At 43.2% G+C, this 25418-nt stretch overlaps 1 protein-coding gene across 4 annotated transcripts in view; it reads right to left on the reverse strand.

The window, feature by feature from the left end:
• The window catches only part of KCNQ4 (potassium voltage-gated channel subfamily Q member 4), a 153681-nt gene that overhangs the window by 43183 nt on the left and 85080 nt on the right, over positions 1 to 25418 (reverse strand). For all 4 annotated transcript variants that reach the window (XM_066575048.1, XM_066575047.1, XM_066575046.1 and 1 more), the window contains exons 3-7: positions 22277 to 22403; positions 12047 to 12222; positions 9391 to 9516; positions 4523 to 4633; positions 4349 to 4444 (exon numbers count right to left, since the gene is read on the reverse strand). In XM_066575048.1, coding sequence (XP_066431145.1) covers positions 4349 to 4444; positions 4523 to 4633; positions 9391 to 9516; positions 12047 to 12222; positions 22277 to 22403 — 636 coding nt within the window. The remainder of the gene's footprint in view (positions 1 to 4348; positions 4445 to 4522; positions 4634 to 9390; positions 9517 to 12046; positions 12223 to 22276; positions 22404 to 25418) is intronic.

The raw sequence follows: 25418 nt of genomic DNA on the forward strand, positions 1-25418 counted from the left end.
ATAACAACACATACCTGAACGCTGGATTAGTCAGCTTTCTCCAGCTAAACAATGTATACACACACAGAACAAATGTATCTTTCTATTGCTTTCCCTTCAGTTGCAGCAACAGAGGAAGATACATTATGATACATTCTAGAGAACGGAAGAGGTTTAGTAAATTATGTCTCCTACATCCAGGCTCTCCTTGATCCTTGTCATCATTGGGACTCACAATCTACAGTTAGAGCCAGAAATATTTGGACAGTGACACAAGTTTTGTTATTTTAGCTGTTTACAAAAACATGTTCAGAAATACAATTATATATATAATATGGGCTGAAAGTGCACACTCCAAGCTGCAATATGAGAGTTTCCACATCCAAATCGGAGAAAGGGTTTAGGAATCATAGCTCTGTAATGCATAGCCTCCTCTTTTTCAAGGGACCAAAAGTAATTGGACAATGGACTCTAAGGGCTGCAATTAACTCAGAAGGCGTCTCCCTCGTTAACCTGTAATCAATTAAGTAGTTAAAAGGTCTGGGGTTGATTCCAGGTGTGTGGTTTTGGATTTGGAAGCTGTTGCTGTGACCAGACAACATGCGGTCAAAGGAACTCTCAATTGAGGTGAAGCAGAACATCCTGAGGCTGAAAAAAAAGAAAAAATCCATCAGAGAGATAGCAGACATGCTTGGAGTAGCAAAATCAACAGTCGGGTACATTCTGAGAAAAAAGGAATTCACTGGTGAGCTTGGGAACTCAAAAAGGCCTGGGCGTCCACGGAAGACAACGGTGGTGGATGATCGCCGCATACTTTCTTTGGTGAAGAAGAACCCGTTCACAACATCAACTGAAGTCCAGAACACTCTCAGGGAAGTAGGTGTATCTGTCTCTAAGTCAACAGTAAAGAGAAGACTCCATGAAAGTAAATACAAAGGGTTCACATCTAGATGCAAACCATTCATCAATTCCAAAAATAGACAGGCCAGAGTTAAATTTGCCGAAAAACACCTCAAGAAGCCAGCCCAGTTCTGGAAAAGTATTCTATGGACAGATGAGACAAAGATCAACCTGTACCAGAATGATGGGAAGAAAAAAGTTTGGAGAAGAAAGGGAACGGCACATGATCCAAGGCACACCACATCCTCTGTAAAACATGGTGGAGGCAACGTGATGGCATGGGCATGCATGGCTTTCAATGGCACTGGGTCACTTGTGTTTATTGATGACATAACAGCAGACAAGAGTAGCCGGATGAATTCTGAAGTGTACCGGGATATACTTTCAGCCCAGATTCAGCCAAATGCTGCAAAGTTGATCGGACGGTGCTTCACAGTACAGATGGACAATGACCCCAAGCATACAGCCAAAGCTACCCAGGAGTTCATGAGTGCAAAAAAGTGGAACATTCTGCAATGGCCAAGTCAATCACCAGATCTTAACCCAATTGAGCATGCATTTCACTTGCTCAAATCCAGACTTCAGATGGAAAGACCCACAAACAAGCAAGACCTGAAGGCTGCGGCTGTAAAGGCCTGGCAAAGCATTAAGAAGGAGGAAACCCAGCGTTTGGTGATGTCCATGGGTTCCAGACTTAAGGCAGTGATTGCCTCCAAAGGATTCGCAACAAAATATTGAAAAAAAAATATTTTGTTTGGGTTATGTTTATTTGTCCAATTACTTTTGAGCTCCTAAAATGTGGAGTGTTTGTAAAGAAATGTGTACAATTCCTACATTTTCTATCAGATATTTTTGTTCAACCCTTTAAATTAAACGTTACAATCTGCACTTGAATTCTGTTGTAGAGGCTTCATTTCAAATCCAATGCGGTGGCATGCAGAGCCCAACTCGCGAAAATTGTGTTACTGTCCAAATATTTCTGGCCCTAACTGTAAATGCCAAAGTTGCAATTTTTTTGGAGTGTGGGAGAGAACCGGAATACCCAGAGGAGACCTACGCAAAGATGGGGAGAACATACAAACTCCATGCAGATGTTGTCCTTGGGTTAATTTGGACAGTAGAAGCACATCAAGCATGTTCTGATCTATGATACTACTGATTCTATCTATAACAGCATACAGCGATCTTTCATGGTCCACTATACTGTCACATGAAACCACATTCAATGTACGGTGTTGATGTATGACACATGTGATTGACTGGAAGATCTGGTCAATCAGTCTGAGCATTTCATTGGTAAAACAGCTGTATTACTTAAGTGTATGCAATGACTTTCTGTCTAGTAGCGCCTCTCTACGGTACAGCGTGGTACTACTGTAGAACCCCAGAGTTGGGTACTCCAGCACGTTCTGTGCCAACTAGAGCCTTACAATCAGGTGATAATGTGATATTTAATAAGTGTGAAATGTTATTGTTCATATTTCTCTACTGTAATGTGTGTATTGGCAATATTCTTCATCCCCTGGTGTGTACAGGTCTTCTAGTAACAGTCATGGGAGTATTTAGCCAGGCTTAGCAAAGTGTAGATAGCCTGGAGTTGGTATTTTAGATCCCCATCACAGGTTTAGCTAGTTTGGCAGTATAAAAGGTAGAGAGTGGGCGGAGTTAACAAATCTGATCCAGGAGCCCAGTCCAGGGAAGTCTAAGATAGAAACCGGGGAGGAACAAGGAGGAAGCCAGTGTAGTGGGAAGTTGAACATTCAGTGTGAGTACTCAAGAACAAGAAGGTTTTAGTAACAGAAGAGAGAGAGAAGAGGAGAGTGCAAGGAGATCTAAGTCAGTCATTCCTAAGCTCCAAGCAGAAAGGAAAGCAAGTCAGTCAGTGTCAGGCCCAGCCAGGGAACAGAGCTAAAATGCAACGCACAGAGGATAGATTTATTTCCCTATGTCAAGTCCCTGAGGATCTGGAGAAGTAATCAATGCCTGAAGCTGTAACAGTTTATACTAAAGTCTGTCAATTTGGACTGTATGCAGCAGTCAAGTTTATTTCTCAACTGCTCTTGAAGAATAAAACAGTTTTCGTTCGCTGTACAACCCAACTTCCCACCATCTATTCCATCTTCAACATCTGCACTGAGGTACCACACTAAGCACTCCAGGCAGGACAGAGGTTGATCCACCATTTTTGTTTAGTCCTCCACTTTTTTTTATTATTTTGGTTGGAATGGGTCTCTACCCAAACAGGCACTGGCGTCATGACAAAACAACATCTTTCCCTACCTGCCTCCACAGGTAGCGCCCCATTGGGATATCACCATCTTACCCTGCCCGACCCTGCGGGCAGAACGCAGTCAGAACTGCCAAAATGAGCCACTGTGTAGCACTATTTCCAGACCACGTTTACCACCTTGCCAGGAGGAGCAGCAACTTGACTACCTTCTTACTTTCCTTTGCTGCTTAACCCTTCTTAGGCCTGGCCTGTTGCACTACATGTTCTATACTGCTCTTTACCTGTGTCAGAATCGCTTGCTTTTTTGAAAACCAGGTGTAGGCAGTTCCTTATTATTTTTCTGGCACACTGGGTGTGCTGTACATAAACCCAAAGAAGCTCCTGTCCTCTATATAGAAAGTGATTTACAGCTTTCAGGAGTTATTTAAGGCCCCATACACCACTGGAGGATGCCTGAACAATAAGGTTCCTAGCTATCTAAGAGAAGGTGTTCTAGTATCAGCTTGACTCTCAGTAATGACCGTCAGCCTGTGCACCCAACTTTCTGCTTGTCCCAACCTTGGCCTGATTCTTGACTGTCATTTGCCCGATTGCCACCTGCCCTGATCTTCTGCCTGTTTAACATTAGGCAAGAATTCCACATGTCCTGACCTCAGCCTATTATACTGACTACATTCATGCCTGTCCCTTTGATACTGTGTGTGTTAGTGCCTTTGAACCATCCCAGTCAGCTGTCATACTACTGAAACTACTCCTAGGGAAAGAACCTGGAGGGTTCCCTGCAATGAAGACCCGATTCCCTCAAAAAGAGGATAAAGGGTGAAAACCAGGGCACTCCTTAATGCAGCCCTCAAATCAGTCAGTGGCACAGTGGGTCCACACTTGCTGCATAACAGCATGCTTTATCTCTAGTAATTACCTCATTATTTTTTTTTATCTTCATTTTATTGAGTTGACATTTTGCGGTTTTGGTCTCAAGTTACAATATTTTAAACCTACAATAGTCATCCCAGAAGCAATTAATATTATAAACTGATTAAAATGATTATTTGGAAGCAAATTAAGAGGTAGAAATGCAGGATGCTCATGGCTCTTGTTATACAGTATTTATTATTTACTGTATACCATCTGGTAAATACCACTGTGAACTGCTGATAAAACGATGATTTTTTTCTACCACCAATTGTCACTTCACGAGAATTATGGAATCCAAGACTCTGATTTTCTCACATCTGATACCTGTATAAGGTTGGCAGCTGGAGTCCGTCGCTTCTCAAAATGCTTCTGTCTGTGTTGTTCCTGAACTTTTAGGGCAAAACCAGAACCCAGAATACCCTGCAAAAGAATATACCATTTTTTAAAACTGATTTAAAAACCTGATTTTGTCTGATTAGATCAATTTAAAGAACTCACCGCAGGCAGTGCAAAAAAGGAAATGCCAAGAAGAGCGAACCCTGCTGCCAAGAGTCTCCCAAGCCATGTACGAGGTGTCTTATCACCATAGCCAATGGTAGTAAGTGTAATCTGTGAACATATGGATATAAAAATACACTCAATGAATTGCTCTAAAATTATAACAGATGGTTTTGTTTAAATTTACTTAAAAAACAGAATCTCTATAAAAAACAGTATAAATAACGACAATACAAATGCAATTAAAATGATTACTCAGGGCAAAAAGACACATAGGTGCATGCGCTAATAAGCTTGCTGCTACAGAGCATTTTTTTTTTGCAGACTATTCAAATTACGCGCTATTGTTTGAGAGTTTGAAAAAAAAGCGGGAAGATAGGTCCAGCCCTATCTTTCTTGCACGTAGAAAAACTATGTGCGAGAAAGATCGGGCAAGTCCTATCTTTTCTCGCGTGTAGTATTAATGTGTGAGAATCCCGATAGTGAAAACAAAAACATTGAAATCAATGGTTTTGTTTCGTTCTGGTATACAGCTGTGATTTTCATAGCCCATCTGTTTAAGCCAGTGTTTCCTAAACTCCAGTCCTGACGGACCCCAACAGGTCATGTTTTCAGGATCTCCTATAGTAAGAACACCTATCCCAATGTCTGAGGCACCAACAATAATTACATCACCTGTGCAATACTGAGGAAAACCTGAAAACATGACCTGTTGGTGGTTCCTGAGGACTGGGGTTGGAAAAAAACTGGTTTAAGCCTTTATATTGTAGTTTTTAATATAAAAGCCTTTTACATATAATCATTCCTGCTTTGATCAGTAAAGCGTATGCTCGCTATTTTACAGTTTATTTATACACTATATGGGCAAAAGTATTTGGACACTGCATGTTTTTCAGAACAAGTGCTTTATTCTTCTATTTAGTAAGGTGGCGGCCCTCCTTTTGCTTGTATTACAGCAGTAGAACGTAGAGGCATATTTTCCACAAGTTCTCCATAAGTCTGGGCCGGAATAGCTCGCCATTCCTCGTGCAAGGCTGTGAGAAGAGATTGTTGAGAAGATGGGCGTGGGTGGCGGTGTCGTACCCATCGCTCCAGTTCATCCCACAAATCAGATGAGTTAATAGTTATTACAAAATGAGCAGCTTTTCATTTTACCCATGCCCTTCCCAGCATAGCGTTCGGCACACTCAGTATTTGCAGATTTGCTGATTTTCTGCAGAGTCCAAATACTTTTGTCCATATTGTGTAGAATAGATATACATACAAAGGTTGAGTAACTGTAAATTTTGCATTACATATCTTATACTGAGTTACACCCTGTATTATACACCAGAGTAGTAGTCATAATTCTGCAGGCTTCATATATGGAATCCCCAGCAATCTTTACAAGTTCAAAATCTGCACAGAGCTTGCTCTTTTATTTGCATTCTGGGATGCGTGGTCTTTACTTTATACAGTAAACTGAAATAGGAAAAACGAATTCTGTGTTCTAGGACCTCAGTGTCTGTTTACAGGTGTTCAGACATCAGGTGTCTAGTTGGGGGTTCATGAGGAGTGGAGTTGAGAAACATTGGTTTAAGCCCTTATATTGTACTTATAAAAAAAAAAGCCTTTTTTATGTGTCTGTAGGTGTGCAGACAGCTGGTGAGTTTTATGTTCTATGTTGTATTTCCCTGTGTCTGTAGTTGAGCAGACGCCTGCTATTTCCCTTGCCTGGTGTTCTTGCCTGTTACCATCTAGGGAACAGGTGTCAAACACACGAATTCAGCCCGCTGCCTTATTTTATGTGGCCCGTGGAGTACCGACAGCCGCTCACCACTGTGGCGATTACCAGCTGGGATGCCGCAGCTCCCCCCTGGTAATCATGCTGTTAGCGCTGATCCCTGCGCACAATCTGACGTCAGTGTGCAGCCGGGATTCTCCTCCCCCGAGTCCCCTGCTCCTCAGATCCGCAGGAGAGGACTCAGGGAGAAAGCGTTCCAGGCGCACACACTGACGTCAGTGCGCATCCTGGCTCAGCGCAAGTTAATATTACTGAGGGGGTTTAATGTTACTGAGGGGGGGTTAATATTGCTAGGGGGGGTTAATATTACTGGGAAGGATAATATTACTGTGGGGTGATTACTACTGAGGGGGTTTATATTATTACTGTGGGGGTCGTTATTACTACTCGGGCCACTGTGGGGTAACCTGTTACTACTGGGGCCACTGTGGGGGTCGCTATTATTACTCAGGCCACTGTGGGTGTCGATATTACTACTGGGGCCACTGTGGGAGTCGCTATTACTACTAGGGCCACTGTGGGCCGTCGTTATTACTACTGGAGCCACTGTGGGGGGCGCTATTACTAATTTGGCCACTGTGGGGGGCGCTATTACTAATTGGGCCACTGTGGGGGGCGCTATTACTAATTGGGCCACTGTGGGGGTCGCTATTACTAATTGGGCCACTGTGGGGGTCGCTATTACTAATTGGCCCACTATGGGGGTCATTATTATTACTGGGACCACTGTGAGGGTCACTATTTTTACTGGGGCCACTATGAGAGTCACTATTTTACTGGGGCCACTATGAGAATCACTATTTTAACTGGGGCCACTATAAGAGTCACTATGACTACTGCGACCACTATAGGGGACACTATTACTACGGAGACCACTATAGGGGTCACTATGACTACTGCGACCACTATAGGGGTCACTATTACTACTGGGACCACCATAAGGGTCACTATGACTACTGCGACCACTATGGGGGACACTATTACTATGGAGACCACTATAGGGGTCACTATTACTACTGCAACAACTATAGGGATCACTATTACTACTGGGACCACTATAGGGGTCACTATTAGGGCTCGTTCACACGGGCAGAATCGTATTTTGGTCGCACAAATACGCTGCATATTTGCGCATTCGAAAATTGCTTATATCTGCCTATTTGGGCACGCTGATGGGCCCACTGAAATGGTGCGCAAATATGCAGTGAATACATAGGTTTCCTGCGCATTCACCACGTATTTTCGCAACTCATTCAGTTCAATGGCCTATTGAGGTGCGTAGTACGCAACAAAATCGGTCATGCTGTGAGAAAATATACATCATGTAAATGAACTCATTGAAATCAATGGCTTCTATTCACTGCATATTATGTACGCAAATACGCTTGTGTGAACAAGCCCTTACTGTACTGTCTTACAATCTGCCCTTTGAAGGTCACCATAAGCCTGATGTGGCCTTCGGTGAAAATGCGTTTGACACCCCTGATCTGGGGTGAGCCAGGCCCCTAGGTTCCAGCGTGAAGCCGTCCCTATTGGGACAATCTCCTCGCTTGTAGGTAGGGTTTTAGTGGTCTTATTAGAGTATGCACTCTCAAGACAACGAGGACCCTTGGCGTGGACTTGTGAGCTTACGTATTCAGGTCAAAAAATATAAACCAATACCTCGTATGTACTTATTCGTATTTCTATCTGTTTAAGTAGTACACTTGGTTTGTATAGTATTTTGGCATCTGTCAGTCTGGTTATTTGTATGCACATTGGGTCTATGTTTGTATGATGTTGGTGTCCACTCGTGTATGCATGTCTCCACTTTCCTTTCTCCTCTCCAGCCCTTATTTAGGTAGCGTTTGTTGTTCCCATGGCCTGCACAGACATAACAATAACTAAGTGGAACTTGGAATTAGTGCAGAGTAAGTAAAACAATGTGTTTACAGTTAAGTTAATGTTTTATGTAGCTTACACTCAAGTATAAACTGAAAAATTGTGCTCAAATGTGGTCATGGCCTTAAAGTATCTAAAGAAAATAACTCATTTCCATTTGCCTCATTATGGCATTTTGAACTAATATTTGCTGCTTAAAATCCCCTCTAGTACCTAAATCTAAGAGCCATATTCCTTGAGGATCTTAATTTCAAAGCACTACAATTGCATTCACTTTAATACATACTGGAAGTGTGGATTGCAGGTGGATTGTTAGTGGGATCTCCCATGATTAAACTGTCTGAGACATCACTGAAAATAAGGTGCCTGAGCAGTAGAGGTCCAAATGTTAATCAGCTTTTCTCTGAGTCAGCTCCACTCTAGCAAAGTAGCCCTAGCTACTTGAATAGGGAGTGTTGCAATACCAGCCATGGTGCCTGGTGGCACTTAGTTCTCCTGATTAGTGAGGGTTCAACTCCTGAGGACATGCTAGCAACATTAAATGTCAAAAATCACCTTTAAAAGGTGATTTTAAAAAGGTCTAGTGTATAACCTGAATTCTTCTATTTGAGATGCGTTTGCTGGTAATTTCTAGCAGGAACTGCCTTTTGGGAAAATGTCCTATCAGCAGCTCTGCACCTGCATTTCATCTGGACAGAAAGGTCAGCTCTATTTAGCCTTGAAAGTACATCTCCAAATGACAATTTTGGGCCATGTCCTAGCAGTTCCAAATGTATAAACTGTTGTAATTCCCACGACCCAGCATTCTGCATTCAGTATATTTGATTTACTAGCCATGGTTTGGCCAGATTTGCCTACAATTTCATTCAAGTATGATTTTAGAGCATTCCCAACACACAGGAAAAGTGAGCCCATAAAAGTTTAAGAACTTGGAAAAGGTTACTGTAGAAGAAATTTGCTATATGTAAATTAGTGAGCTGGGGAGGTTGTGGTTTATTCATACATTTTACAAGATGTTAGTGCTCTTAGTAAGATAAACCTGTAGATATGATACCTTTTAATGGCTAACTAATCTAAGGAATCTATGATCTGTAAACCCTGCATTAGGGCCAGAACAAACATCTGCATTGAGAAAACAGAAAGAAGTCTGTAATATGATTGTGTGATACTGGTCTTTGAACAAAATGGACTGTGGAACACTTACCGTTCCCCACCAAAGTGAGTCAGCATAGGTTGAGAACTCTGTATTTGCATCTTTCTCTGCCAGGTATACCAGGAAGGAGGCAAAAATTAGCACCAGAAAACCAATGTACCATGCAGTAATCAGCTCCTGTAATACAAGGGACATATACAAGATTTTTTACAAGCTCGTAAAAATGATTCAAAGAAAATGAAATAAAACTACAGAATTTGGTATTATTAAAGGAACTATGAAATGTACAGAAACTAATTAGACTGCATTGTTTTACACAGCAATTGTGCTCAATCACAGTCTCCTTCTGTTACCCCATCGGCACCCCTGCATTGCGACCACAGGATGCTAATGGGTTAGGATTAGAGATGAGCGAGCATACTCGCTAAGGGCAATTGCTCGAGCGAGCATTACCCTTAGCGAGTACCTGCCCGCTCGGGAGAAAAGGTTCAGGTGCCGGCGCGGGGGAGCTGTGAGTAGCGGCAGTCAGCAGAGGAGAGCGGAGGGGAGAGAGGGAGAGAGAGATCTCCCCTCCGTTCCTTCCCGCTCTCCCCCGCAGCTCCCTGCCCGCCGCCGGCACCCAAACCTTTTCTCTCGAGCAGGCAGGTACTCGCTATGGGCAATGCTCGCTCGAGAAAACTGGCACAAATTGTAGCGCAAATCTACTTCTGCTCATATGTAGCCTTTATTTTCTATCTTTTTGATAGCTTACGGTGTGCCACATTTAGAGGCATGCATCTTTTAAAACATTTGTTGCATTTACCTCCAACACACTTTAGTTTACAACTAGCGGATGAAACATCTTAAGGCCTCATGTCCACGGGGAAATGTTTATTTAAAATCCGCAGCGTTTTTCCCGCACGCGGATCTGCGCCCCATAGGGATGCATTGGACACCCGCAGGTAGTTAAATACCTGCGGATGTCATTTTTCCCGCCAGGCACGGATCCGTGTGCGGGAAAAAAAATGGATATGCTCCATTTCCGTGCGGGTCTCCTGCAGGCTTCTATTGAAGCCTATGGAAGCCGTCTGGATCAGCCGTCCGGATCAGCGGGCGCGCCGAGCACATCCGCCGGGCCGATGAAAGAAGATCCGGCCGCAAAGGAAGGAAGATCCGCATCGTCCAGAGCAGGTGAGTTTATTCTGATTTTAGGCCTCATGTCCGCGGGGCAGGAGGGACCCGCTGCGGATTCTGATTTTCCCCGTGGACATGAGGCCTAATAAATCTTAATGAATACCCCGTTATGTGTCGACAGGTCAGAGCTGTGTTGGTGCCATAAAAGATATAAGGCAGGTGGTTTTAATGCTAATGTCTAACCAGTGCAAACATTACATTAGAATTAGAACTGCTGCGTAAATCTGTGTTTTGTGTCCAAAAGCTTTCCTTCCAAGCATAATATTCTGGAAGAAACATCAAGCACAAAGTCTGCTTTGATGTTGTGCACATTTACGGTAATAAAACATTCAATTTTTAAGAGGCAAATAAAGTATGGCCATATTGAAAGACAAAAAACATTAATTCCTGATTGTATAGTCCGAATGCAGCAATGCAACCACTAGTATTCTCCATGGGAGCTTTCACATGTGCAGAATATTTCTGCAAGACGCACTTAAGGGTGGCTTCACTCGAGCGTATGTGCAAATACACTTGCTTCAGAGCAACGTACTCACACAGTAAACGAGGTTGATGAGCTTGATTTGCCCGCATATCCGCCATAATACTGTACTTTTCACACACACCCCCTCCTATGGTTTGAAAGGCTATTTAGCCTAATGAGGTCCAGATGTAATCTTTTTCCTGCAGGATTGCGCAGCATATTGAGCATTTGTGCGCATAATGAGTGCGTATTTGACCGCCTCCCCATACACTTCTATAGGGCCTTTGGTGTGCAAATGCGCAAGAGAATAGAGCAGGACCTATTATTCTGCATGCACACGAAATACATGCACAAAACATGCTTATGAAAATTAACCCATTGATATCAATTAGTTCTATTCTCTGAGCATAGCGCAAGTATATTTTACGCACGCAAAAACATGCAAATAAGGTCGTCTGAAGAAGCCATAAAGAAATATAAAATTCTACACCCAAATCCACATGTATGCATGCAGGTTATGAAGCAGACATATGCAGCAGCATATTAAGCTGTGTCTTTCGGTGCGCGTGAAAATATAGATTTTTTACCTTACAGACCTATATTCTGTCTAACCTTCAAACACGTGAAATATTTCTGCCACTTGTCGGGAAGTCACAGGGCGGCTCCAGACTGACCGATTTACATATAATTTACTCCAGAAACTGGCATAAATTATACTAGAAATGTCAGCCAGGTGGGATCTGAAGTAAAATTCTGCTAGGTGCCGGTGATGTGCTTAATGCATGAAGAATTGGGCGCCTCTTCATGTACTAAGCACACCGTGTGCCTACTAGGCTCGGGGTTGCGAATGTCAGGTTTAGTGAATTTCCCCCTGTGGGCTTTGAACAACAGGGCAGAATAGAAGGTTCAGAGCATCAAATGGTTCTTTTCACCTTCCAACCTGCACTGGGAACCAAAGCTGAAATCTGGATACTGTGACTGACGCCTTACATGAGCCTTTACTTATCTGTATATGTGGGTAACTGTGATATTTAATATTTCCATATTATTGTATAGGTACTAGTCCCTTACCTTACTGTGAGCATACACCACTGAGCCCAACAATTTCCAGGTACCTCCTCTTCGGTCCATACGCACCATACGCAAGATCTGCAAAAATCTCATACTGCGCAGGGCTGAAGTCGCAAAGATGTTACCTTGTGTCCCAGCTGCGATCACTGCCAGTGAGGCTATTAAGACTATGAAATCTATAATTTAAGAAAAAATAATGAATAATAAATCCATTTATCGATCTTACATCACCTCAGAGACTCGCTGGCAGTTTCCTATGTAATAATAAAGTTCTTTTTACAGTACACAAATCTGTGAAACGGCTGATGACGGTGTTTGGCAGCCATGAAATTTACCTAGAGAGTGGCTAAAAGAAGAAAAATTACTACCAGGTTTAACCTTTTCCAATCCACTGTCTGACATCTAAAGACATTCTGATTGAAGGCTGTACAGCTCTGATGTCGGAAAACATCCGGCAGGGTATTCTTACTGTATATTACTGGCCGCTCTGTTGTCGGGGGCCTCTCCAGCATGCCCTATACCGCAGTACCGGCTCTAGCCAGCAGATGGTGCTGTTGTATAATGTCAGAAAGAGAAAAACCCCTAGGAAACCCTGAATCCAAAATTTGATTGCAAAGGGTTAATAAAAAGGACCTGTGACCTATTCAGGGCTTCTATCAATGGGGTGTCCAACTGAACTAGGCAATGACCGCAAAAAATATAACAAAACAGAACAACATTTCTAGAAATATTGGCTTTTGGTTGGCAACTGCCAGGGTTTGCTCACACAATCCATAAATGCTGCCGCTTTCCCGCATAGAAAATCAACAGCATTTACAGTGCAAGCCATGTGGATGATGCGGAAAAAAATCTGAGTGGAACCGACAAATGGTGCAAATTTAACATCCACTGCATTGTCTGCTGCAGATTTCAGCCTTTGAAATTTAAAGGGTGAAATCTGTTTAAAAGTCGTTTAAAAAATTTGCACTATTAGTTTCATCGCTGTGGATTTGCTGCATATTTTCTGCTGTGGAAAATCTTGGGTGGACTTCACCCGTGTTATTATTGTTCATGTCACCAAAAAAGCGCAGACAAGATGAAACACAGATGAATGTCAGAATGCAAAATTCTTAGGAACAATGTTCCAGGATTAAAGTACCGTATTTTTCAGACTATAAGAGGCACCCAGGTTTAGACGACAAAAAATAGGATTAAAATATTTCATACTAATTAAAACTTTCTTGGTGGGCTAAAGAAGTTGAGAGTTTAGCTTCAAGTGGACTAAGATAACCGCAGCAGCCTCAGTAGTAATTATGCCCCCTCTCAGTGGTGCCTATAGTAATCATGCCCCCTCTAAGTGCCCCCAGTAGTATTAGTGGACCCCAGTAATAATAGCGGCCACCAGTAGTAATCCAGTACCTGCAATGGTAATAGTGGCCCTGAGTATATACTACCTGGTGGTTCTAATGATCACTTACAGTGCTTTTGCGCTGGGCCTGATTAATATGAAAGCGGTCCGGGGGGTCTGGCATTGCTAGACACTCCTGACATCAGAACAAAAGAGACACTTTTTAGCAAGATTTTTTTCTTGCTTAAAAGTACATCTGAAAAATACGGTATTTACGTAAACAGATATACTCGTGCCCGCTGAGGTCAGTGATTGCTTTAGCAGTGAGGTGAATGATGAACAACATGTGACTGCTGCAGTAACTTCCTGGTAGAATGTGATGAGGCAGCGCTGGACCAGTGAATAGAGATTTTTCTTTATTACTATTATCAGCCCATTGTGTTTTTTTTTTTAACCTCGGACAATCCCTTTAAAGGGGTATTCTCACCAAAGTAAGTTATTCCCTATTCACAGGATCAGGAACAACTTATTGATCAGATTGGAAATCTGAAAGTGGATCCCTGACATGACACAAAATATGGCTATCAGAATCCATTCACCTCAATGGAACCAAGTTCAACAGCTCACCTCTGCTAGAGAGGTGCATGCATGTCCTCTGCTGCGCACACTTCAGTAAGGCCCCCCCTTCCCACCATGGCTATAATCTTGTGATTAGTGGGAGTCCCAGCAGTTGGACACCACCTGTGAAGAAGTTATCCCATATCTTGTGGATAGGGCATAACTTGTTATGGGAATACCCCTTAAAAGTCATTAGACAATTACTGAAACCAAGCTACTAAACCTCACAAGGAGACCCGGTGGTTAACTATTCATTAACTATTGATGGAAAAGGCTGATAAAAAAATAAACCCACAACAATGTCACGATGGGCCTGGGTTCACAGAGGTCGGATTTGCTGCGGTTCTGCTGCGGTTTGCCATTGCATATCCGCACTGCGGCAAAACCGCTGCGTTTGCAGAGCAACGCAATGCAAATGTGTTTGGGCAAAAAGCTGTTCTCACATGACGGATTTTTCACAGCCGCAATGCAAAAATGCAACTGCGACGCGGTTTTTCGAGACGCAGCATGTCAATTTTTTTTACTTTTCCGCAGCGCTTTTTTGTCTATAGATTTCTATGGACGCAGCAAAATCCGCTGCAAAAGTAAAAAAGCGCTGCGGAAGTTCCTCATGGGAAATATGCAAGAATATCCGCAAGACAAAAATAACCTTTGAAGCGGTTTTGCAGCAGAAGCAGTTCTTGCGAGTTCAAGTGAAAAATACTGGGAAGAACCCGTTAAATGTGCCACGTGGCAGTAAGACGTTCTGCTTACAGCACTGATAGGAGTTTCTGGCTTTATTTGATATGGGCAGTAGAAATATTGTACATTTTCAGGTGCATTACTGGAGTCCTATGGTCCAATTTACTGATACCTATTGATATAAGGCACTGTAGCCAGCACATGGGACGGGTGAGTATTGCTGACACTCATTTCATATACACTTACCTATTCAGGAAACCTCAGACAAAAACACACGCAGGCACATAAATACCACATCAAATGGTCCCGTTCACAAGATTGGCACCTGCACAGCGCATTTTACCTTCATGCATCATATATGAAAATCTCAACTGTAACTGTTCATTAAATATGCATGTCCTTACTAACACCTGCAGCTTTAAATAGGTCACAAACTAATTTAAAATCCTGAATTCCCTGTTGGCTTCTCTGCAGATTTTCTGCACTAGCCACATAACTGGTCACAGACTCATCGGGGATATTGGGGACGATTCATCAAAGCTGTTGCGCCTGGATTTTGTCCTAAAATGCAGCCTTTTCTTGTCTAGTTACTATGCGCCTGATTTATGAACCTGGTGACTGTTTTTTTAATCTATATGCCAGGTTAGCCTGAATTTGTAGGAATGATTTAGATTGCGCGGCGGATTAGACCTGATTTTTAATGTGTGATTTAAGAGACTATTTTGATCGCCAGATTAGAGTTGGGAAGGAATTTTTTCCCTTAAATAAGGAAAAATGGCTTCTACCTATTTGGGTTTTTGTCTTCCTCTGGATCAACATAGAGAAGGCCGTGGCTAAATGTCTTGCCCATTCAGACGTCCAGGTGTGGCATATATACGCCGCAGCCCGGAATTCTGTTGACCAGTGGAAGAGAGTTTAGCTGATCGCAGCAATAGAAGCTCCTATAGAAGCTGCTGGCAGAGGGAGGGAGTTTAGCAGCGCGAGCCGCTGCTAAAGTCCCTCCCCCTTCCCTTGCAGACAGCTCCCATAGGCTTCTATAGGAGCTGCCGGCTGATCACGGCAAAAACACAGGGCAAGGCCTAGCTTTTCCGGACGCACGTAAAAGCAGTCGGCTAGAATCCGCAGCATATGTGCTATTTTTTCCAGCCAGCCAAATTTAACGCGCTGGAAAATCGCCCATCTAAACAAATGCACTAGGATCCAATGCTTCAGATGGACTCGATTTTTGGCTGACATTTTATTTTGCCCGCAATAAAACATTTGTGTGAATAAGGCCTTAAAATGACTTTTTAAAGAATCGCCAAAAAAATAAAATAAATCACACACCTTTTCCAGTATCGAGGAAGCATATTTTCAGCACAAACTTTCACACAACATGCTGCGCGCACCAATTTGAAGAATCAGGTACATTGTAGGCATAAGCAAAAAAAGCACAACAAATAATTGCAACAAAACTGCTCATATGATAAATCTGCCCCACTGTGCTTGCTTATGCTTGGATTAACTAAATGAACAGTAATTTTTACCATACATGTAGATATTTAACATTACGATACCGTATACTTAAATACCACCTCGCTAAAGGTTAATTTACTGTACTATGTCTAAAGAATGATCACTGTTTCTAGGACTAAAATATTAATGACCTCTTCTCAGGATAGTCATCAATATCAGTCCTGTGGGGGACTGACTCCTCGCATCCCCACCAATCAGCTGTGTTCTGATGAGCGCTGCAGCTTCTTCACTGCACCAGAAATAGCACCATGCATTTTTCTCTTGAATGGGACTGAGCTACACAAAGGCCATATGACTGCTGGGCATGACACCATAGGTCAGGAAAGAGGCTATTGTGCTCACCCAGGACTCTTTAATCAGCTTCTCTGTGGGTGTGCCAGGTGTGGCCCCTCTACCCCCCCCCCCCCCTGCCCCAGGGATCTGATTATTATGACCTACCTAGGTTATCATTATTTTAGCCCTGCATAGCCCCTTTAAATATGACCATTTGCACGGTAGAGATGAATATAGAACTTGTTGGTGGTTTGAATATCTAGGGAGAAATTGCTCCTGTGTAGGATTTTAAGTAATGCGTAAATGTTTCATGTTTGTCTACACTATTTATCAAAGCCATAAAAATGTAGAATACAGCAAGTTAAGTCTATTCATCCCTTACAAATATTGACTGTACACTGTATAAAAGGACAGAGTCAATGAATGTGAAAGCATTTCAGTTGTTCAGTTCACCACGCAGCATAGGAAGCCAAACACAATAAACTAAAAATGCTGCTTTCAGCATATTTAATGTGATGTGTGAGATCATGTGAATAGCCCTTTGGGGACAAATCATCCCCTTTTTCATCTTACATGTCATTTCCAAGTTAAAAGGACTAAACACACTGCACCTTTTTGACCTGAAGAAAATGTGTTTTTGTACCAAACATTTTATTGATTATGCAAGTCAGTTCATGCACAAAAAATATAGTTGAGAGCTGCGATTACATTGTAAGGAGAACAGAGCGCACATTAGCTCCCCTACTGAGGACAAAACCTGCAGTTAAGGGCTCCTTCAGACAGCTGTGTTTTAGCCCAAAATGTGGAGAATAGAAATCATTGATTTAATTGGGTTCATCCTGCTTTCTTTTTTTGTGTGCGCGGTTCTCACGAGCGCATAAACGGCGCGTTTTTGCGCCCAATCGTATATACGTGACCATCTGAGGCGTTGGTTTCGTATGTATTCGTTCGCATGGGCGATTTTACGGCGCGTAAAAACGGCAACCCGAAAAAAACCGGAACATACGCGACCAAAATACGCGCCAAAGCATATTAGATGGCCGAAAAGATAGTTTGCAAAGTAGGAACAAACGAAAATACGCTTTCTAGCTCTGGTCATGATCGACGAAAAACGTTCTTTCCGGCGATTATACGCTGCGGACGTGCGAACGTAAATATGCCTACGCTCGTCTGCCCGCACCCTTAGGGCTCCCACCCACTAGCGTTTTTTTTCACTGCGAAATTCGCACGTTTTTTTTTTCTACAGGGGGTCTATGGGACTTGTAGAGCTAAAATCGCGATCGCGCAAAATCGGGTTTTCCCGCAAAATCGCGATTTTGCGCAATCGCGATTTTAGCTTTACAACTCCCATAGCCCAAAGACCCCTGCAGAAAAAAAAAAAACGCTGCGAATTTCGCAGTAAAAAAACGCTAGTGGGTGGGAGCCCTTAGGGTGCATTCAGACGACCATATATTGGCCGGGTATTCACGCCGGCCGATATACGGCGTCTCTCTCTGCAGGGGGAGGAGACTGGAAGAGCCGGGAGCAATGCTCTGAGCTCCCGCCTCCTCTCCACCCCCTCTCCGCCCCTCTGCACTATTTGCAATGAGAGGAGGCAGGGCGGGGGCAGGGCTAAGTTCAGGGAATTAGCTCCGCCCCTGCCCCACCTCTCATCATTGAAAATAGTGCAGGGGGGTGGAGAGGAGGCAGAGAGGGGACGGGAGCTCAGAGCACTGCTCCCAGCTCTTCCAGCCTCCTCCCCCTGCAGAGAGAGACGCCGTATATCGCCTGGCCATGTAAACCCAACCGATATACGGTCATCTGAATACACCCTTAAAGAAATAGGATCTGTCTTATTTCGTGCACATTTGCGCACCAAAGAACCTCATAGAGGTATACAGTCGTTTTCTGCACAAAATGGTTGAAATTTTGCACACATGTATAGGCGCGTTTAAAAAATGGTTCTATTAGAACCAATGCTTTCCAATGAAAGCGGTCACATGTCTGTTTTTAGAAGTGCTAAAAATTTGCACCTGCAAAAGATAGGATGAATGCAAATGCACCCGGTCACGTGATTTTTTTCTACACGCGATGTGCGATTTTTTTTTTTAGCGTGCCTATACATTATCAAAAAATTTGCTCATCTGACCGAGCCCTAACACTGACTTGCTTCATTTCTATCAGTAAAATGTCCACTTACAAAATCTTTGGACTACTGAAAAGTCTCCTTTTCACATTTGAACTTGCATGTCAGAATGGTCCAATTAAGGAAGATGAAACAATACCTCTGCAGCGCCATCTATTGGATGGCAGCATTCCTTCAAATCAATATCCGACCCTTTATACAGGTCTTTAGAACAATGATTGGGAATTGAAAACCAAGCCAGAATCCATACACAGAAAGCTGTTTCGGGTTTTACCCCTCATCAGTGTGCAGTAGGACCCTGGCTTGGCTGTTGGGAGGCCTATTTTGTGGGTCGTGGGGATGGTGGTAACATTACTCCTTAAACACTCCTAAAAAACTCCAACATGCTTGTCCAACAATGATTTTATCTTCCACTAATAAAACTCAGTGATGTGCCCTGTGGTTTTGATCTCTAGTTATCTAGACACTTTATTACTATTAATAAACTGGGGAAGAGAGCTCTCTATAAAACGAAAAGGCCAATTGTCTGCCCATTTAACGAGCACTTATCACTGCTGTGCATATGCAGAAGAATTGACAGTACATGGACAATCATTGATGTAATCGTTGGTCCCCATAGTTAGCATTGGACAGTAGCACATCCCTCTGTTTATATGGTGTGCTGCCGACTAGTGGGCATTTTTATATCCACATAAAATATCCAATCATCTATTGAACGAGCTGGCATACAGACAGGCCAATCATTGGGTAAATGATCACTTGTGCGATTGGGTAAATGATACGAACATTTGTGCGGGATCATCAACTCATGTAAAAAAAAACAGAACCTGTCATGTACTTTATGCTGCCTTCAATGATTCCAGGGTTAAGTCACTTATGGGGTAATGTGCAGTGATTTTTAAGTAGATCCAAGCATGAGTCACTTATTCATAAGCTGCTGCTAGCCCCGCCCAACTGACCTGATTGGCAGTTTTCTCAATGTGCAATGTAAAAGCTAGAAAAGTGCCAATCGCAGAGGATGGGTGCTGCCAGCAGGGCTTAATGAATAGGCTTGACTCATCTCTTGCTGGGCACTGCAGGAACAAGGTGTAAGTTCTTAAAAAGCCCTGCATCACCCCATAGGTGATGTACCGCGGAAATCAGTGTGTCTGCCACTATTTTATGCTGTCCACAGTGAGAACAGCATAAAAGACTTGACAGGTTCCTTTTAATATAAAGTGTCCGACTTGCCACAGAAGACTCAGGCAGAAACTTCCTACTTAGGCCCTTCCGGCATTCACAGTGCTTATCTGGCCCCAGCACAGAATCCAGTGGGTCTCACTAAGCATACGCTGTCCGTGCTTTAACCAAGCAGTTACCAATCAGTAACTGCAGTACTAATGTTACCATTCAGTAACTGCTGAGTTAAAGCACAGACAGTATATGCTTAGTGAGACCCAAGAAATCTTAAATGAGGCCTTAAACGGATCTTCCAGTTTTGGGACAAAATTTTGGCTTGAGAACAGAGGAGATAGTTATGCTATCTGCTGTTGGTCTTCTGTGTCAATGCCCCTCTGATTGGCTGTTTCCGAGTCTTGTTTTCAGCCATCCAAGATGGATAATGAGATTTTTTAAGGAGTATTCCACTTGTAGGTCATTTTTTCACCCATCCACTGGATGGATGAAAACTGATAGATTGGGGAAAGGGGTCCCACCTCTGGAAAGCAATGGGATAGCATGCTTTCCAGAGGTGGGACCCCATTTGAAAGCAATGGGATAGCATGCCGCTGACTTCTGCCACAGCTGTGACCGCTGTGACAGAGGGTTCCTTCATCCCCGTGGTCCCCGCGGGGATGAAAGAAACTCCTGCCACAGCTGTGACAGCGGTCACAGCTGTGGCAGAAGTCAGCGGCATTCTCTATATCTTTTCAATGGGGCTAGCGCTGCTGCCGCTGGCCCCATTGAAAAGACTGGCGATGTCGCAGCGATATCCCAGCGATTTTGGGATATCTGCCTGAGTTTTTCTTGCACTGCGATGCGAGACTTTAACTTTAGAATCGCATTGCAGTGGAGAAAAAAAAACGCCAGTGGGTGGGAGCCCTTAAAGTTTGTTCCCGAGGACAGAGCTGAACAACAGAAATGACTCAGAGCACCGGCACAGCTGTCAATGTGGCCTTAGGCTACCAATGCACTAAACCTGCTCTGACTAGCCAGCACTGCTCATGTGAACACTGCTGGCCGGTCAAAGAGCAGGGCACAGTGTGAATCTGTTAGCTAGAAAACTGCAGCTGCCATCTTGGACGGCTGAATAGAGGGACATCAGCAGAGAAGAACAGCAGGTAATATACTCCCTTCCCCTCGGTTTCTGAGAGAGAAATTTGCTTTAATAAATAAAATAATATTTACATTATTGTTATACTTAAAACAAATGTAAATGTTACTAAACTGTATGTATAAACAAGAAAATATACATACAGCGCACAGTGCTGCAAAAAACATCTTTATTATTGCATATATATAATGCATTTTCGTTTTCCGTTAGTTTGGTGACCTCGGCAGACTCTGGGCATGGCTTTTTTCCATAGGTTTCTTTCTAGGAAAACAAAGCCTAAAAATAACACATGACAATATCTCTGTAGAATAAATAAAAGCCACCTAAAAAAAGCCTTGTAAAAATTGAATTAAAATCCTGGTGCTTTTCTACAAGCCTTATTTAAAAAAAATCACGAAAAAAGTTTGTGTGCAGGAAGCTTTAAGGTTTTACAGAATGTATAGCTTTAATCCTTTCCAATCTACTGTCTGACCTGTGAAGACATTATTATTTAAGGCTGTACAGCTCCGATGTTGGAAGACGTCCGTTGGGGTTCTCTTACTGTATATTGCCAGCCTCTCTGCTGTCGGCGCCTATCCAATGTGTCACCTCATGCAGTACTGGTTTTAGCCAGCAGATAGCGCCGTTGTATAATGGCAGAAAAATAGTAAGCCCCCTAGGAAAACCAGGATACTAATTGGATTGGAAAGGGTTACTGGTAAAATGAGTCATGTAGCAACTTAATGGTGCAGAGAGATGTACTAGACGTTACAAGGAATATTTACCAGTCAGGAGTCAGAGAAAGTTGAGTGGAGCTCTAATTGTGACAATACTGGCTGCGACCCAGCTTTCCGAGAAACAGGTAGTGTATCAGACAGGAGATATATAATTTTTGTGCCTGACTTTCACAATATTTACTGGTTGGACAGAGGATAAGGACACAGCTTTGTGATACCGTGTTCTCATGGTAACAAGACGTTGTGACGCTTATTGTTTAAAAAGTGCTGAACAGCCTTTTTCTCTTTACAGAGTCCATCTATTAGCCATGACAATGCTGGCTCTGCAATATCTTCCATTAACCCACCTCTCCATGTTCTCCGATACTACTACAATGGGAGACAAAACCCCCATTCTGCAGCTGTTCTTCTGACGAGGAAGATAGAGAGAGGTAAAAGTCTTTGTCCCTAAGGAATTATAACATCTGGAGACATACAAAAAGGAGAATGGAAATAGAAAGGTGAGGTACAGACCTGCAACTTGTGAAAGGCAAGTACACAGAAATCAAGAGTGTAGAGTACTGAATTAGACTGGACGGCATCATATGGGACACGCTGCAGGAAGAGGAGCTAAAAGGAGATAATCTGATTCCTGTATGAAAAATGGTAATACTGAGCTACTTACCGATAACACAGAAAGGTTTCCTTGCAAATCTCAGACGTCCCTTCCATCCTCTGTAACGACAGCAACACCCGGCAGACCAAATTCGGATCACATACTCCATGCCAAAAACCACAATCATCACAAATTCCTGAAGAAAACATAATGTAAATGTTAAATAAGAGTACTGTATTTGCATTGTTAGACCCTGTTATTGGCACATCTACAAGGCACTGAGAGGCAGGATAACTGACGACTGAACCATTGTCCCAATTCTCCCACTCAAATACACATAAGGTTTATGTGCAGGTATGTTATTTCAATACAGCATGATTAGATAAGCAACTTCTAAAGGCCACCAAATATATGTATCTACAGGAAAACAAAGGCATCCTTGTTTCACTGACAGCCGCACTTAGCTAATGATTTGTCAGGCCACAGAAATGTGCAAATGTCAATAGACCGTGTCAAAATAAACCTAGCTATAGAAGTAACAATACTTTAATGATCAGAGAGCTCCCCCCTGTTCCTCACTGCTACCCCCCACTCCACCACGCCGCCCCCCCCCCCCCCCCCCCCGGCGCCCCCTGAATCTTTTCGGCCGAGTAGTGAGTTACTCGGAAGAAGCGGTGCTCGAGTTCAAAAACACCCGAACACCCGAACCGAGTAGGTTCGCTCATCTCTAATCACTAACCTTTCAAACGACTAGTGCTTATATGATAGCCAGCATGGTAATTAGTAAAAATGCTATTTACTTTACTCATCTAAAAAGATGTTTTTGTGTTGAAAAACCACTCTAAAGTGCTGGCCACTGAGTTTCTCTTTTTCCTAGCTTGCTGTCTATTAGGTGCTGTCATGTGCGTTATAGGAGACAGGCCAATGGCAGAAGAGGAAATGGAGGATGGGGATGAGTCATTGTGTTCACTTACGTTTACAGAGAGCAGAGGGTAGCAAGCAGGAAAGATACATACAGATGCTGCTGTAAATGACTGTTTTCTGTGGTTTATCTACTGAAATCACATCTCCACTGCTCAGTAGTCCTGCAGTATCCTCGATGATGATGTTATGTCTGTGTGTGTGTGTGCTACAGATAGTTAGAGATCATTATCTGTAGTATTCTGTTTCTCTGTATACAGTCTATAGAATACATCACAGCAGCTCCTCCTGAGCGGATTGAGAATCAGATGTACACTGCACACAGAGGGAAACTGGGGGCATAATAGGTTAGCAGTCCTATAATGGTCAGCTTATTCTGAAAAGTCTGCTGAAATGTTAGGCCGCCTGTAAGGCCCCCTGCACATGGGCCGAAATTCCGCGGCGGGATTTCCCACAGAATTTCCGCCCGTGCCCACTGCAATAGGATTGCATTAAATAATGCAATCCTATGCAGACAGCCATGATCTGACCGTGTTAAAACATGCGCGGAAAACAAATCGCGGCATGTCCTATTCCTGTGCGAGCCTCGCAGGGGTCCACACAGAAACATCACTAGTGACGAGCCGGCTCCGCTCTGCGCATGTGATGGCTGGACGGCCTAAAGTGGATATACAGTCCAAAGTTGCTTAGAAGATTCAACAATAACCAACTGCTACATAAGAAAGAGTTTTTGCATAATACTACTAAAGATTTAAAAAATTCTTGAGTCTTGGGGGCATATCCTAACTTGCTATGTGAACATACGTGTGTTAGTGGAGCTCCCACCGGTGTACATCCTAAATGGTACCCTGACGTCTTTCTGGGCTGACAATTTATCATATAAAACAAGCTAAGGGAACATACATTACTGTTGTATCACTCCAAGATCCTGAAATGGTGAAAATAGGAGTAGGAACCCCATCGCAGCCCTAAGAGCGTATCACTTGCATACAGGGCCAAAAAGGTGTCTCATCTAGTTCCGTTGCCCCTGCACCAACACTGCAGCATAAACCGAGTGACTCGGACCGGGCCCCGACTATTCAGCAAGTTTCAGAGCAGCTACTAATGGCTATTACCACCTGCCAGATGACACTCAACTTCCAGGCCCTGTGGGAGCGAGTCACTTCTACAGAATCATGCATCTTGGACATTGAGGATCATATAGTACAATTAGAGGATAAAGTAATCTTCCTGACCATCACTGCTATAAATTGGCAGGCTAACGATCTCAAGAATCGGCTCAGGTGCAATAATGTTCAAATCATTGGCATCCTAGAATGTACAGAGGGTCAGCAGCCCAAGAAATTTGCTGAGAAATGGCAGTTAGAACTCTTTGGGGCAGATTCCTTCTCTAATGCTTTCATCGTGGAGTGGGCCCACCAAGTCCCTACTTGGCCTCCTGGGGCCAGGATGCTTCAGTATCCTTTTTCCCGGATTTCTCCAGAGCCACCTTTGTTGCTGAGAAGAAATGTCTGCAGGAGCGAGAAATACTAAAAGTACCTAAAAGTTTTTGGCTGCCTCCCCCTGGGACCTGTATGCCTTAGTACTCATAATGGCTATATCAGATTTTAGGTGCCTTGTATGGATTGTAAGGGGAATTAATAACCCTCTTAAATTAAACCTGTTTTTCTTTTTGCAAAATTCATCTAGGGGTGTACTGCATATTTTGACCCCACAGTTTTTGAATGAATCTAAGCAAAGCAGAAGGAAAAAAATATGTGTTTCATTTTTTTGGCAATTGTGTCATTTTAAAAACACTTTTTTTGTACAGCACACATATGAATGAAGATTTTCAGCCCAAAATGGATCCCCCTGTTTGTCCTGTGTTCAGAAATATACCCACGTGTGACCACAACGGGGGCCAAAACTGAAAGCAGCATTAAAATTCAACAGTTTTTAACTTTTGCATGATCGCCATTATCAATTGGATGACGGTGATCATGTGACCGGAGACCACTCACTGGAACCCACGGTCACTGCTCCAGGCTCTCGTCTACCTTTAGTAGCCAGGAGCAAGAAGATTTTAAATTTCCCGGGCCCTCCACAGCCACAGCTTCTGTGCTTGCGTCCGCCATTTTGGCAATGGGCGCATGCTTTGAAGCTGGTGAAAGCTCTGCGGATAAAGATCCCATCAGGGCACATCGCCGAAGGTCTCAGGTATGTAATTGCACCTCCCCTCACAGTTCGGATCTGTGACGGGAGGTGAAATTTCAGCTTTTTAAAAAACTTTTATTTGACCGCCGTTACCCAT

This window comes from Eleutherodactylus coqui, chromosome 1 (assembly GCF_035609145.1).
Source record: "Eleutherodactylus coqui strain aEleCoq1 chromosome 1, aEleCoq1.hap1, whole genome shotgun sequence".
In the NCBI taxonomy this organism is placed as follows: Eukaryota; Metazoa; Chordata; class Amphibia; order Anura; family Eleutherodactylidae; genus Eleutherodactylus; species Eleutherodactylus coqui.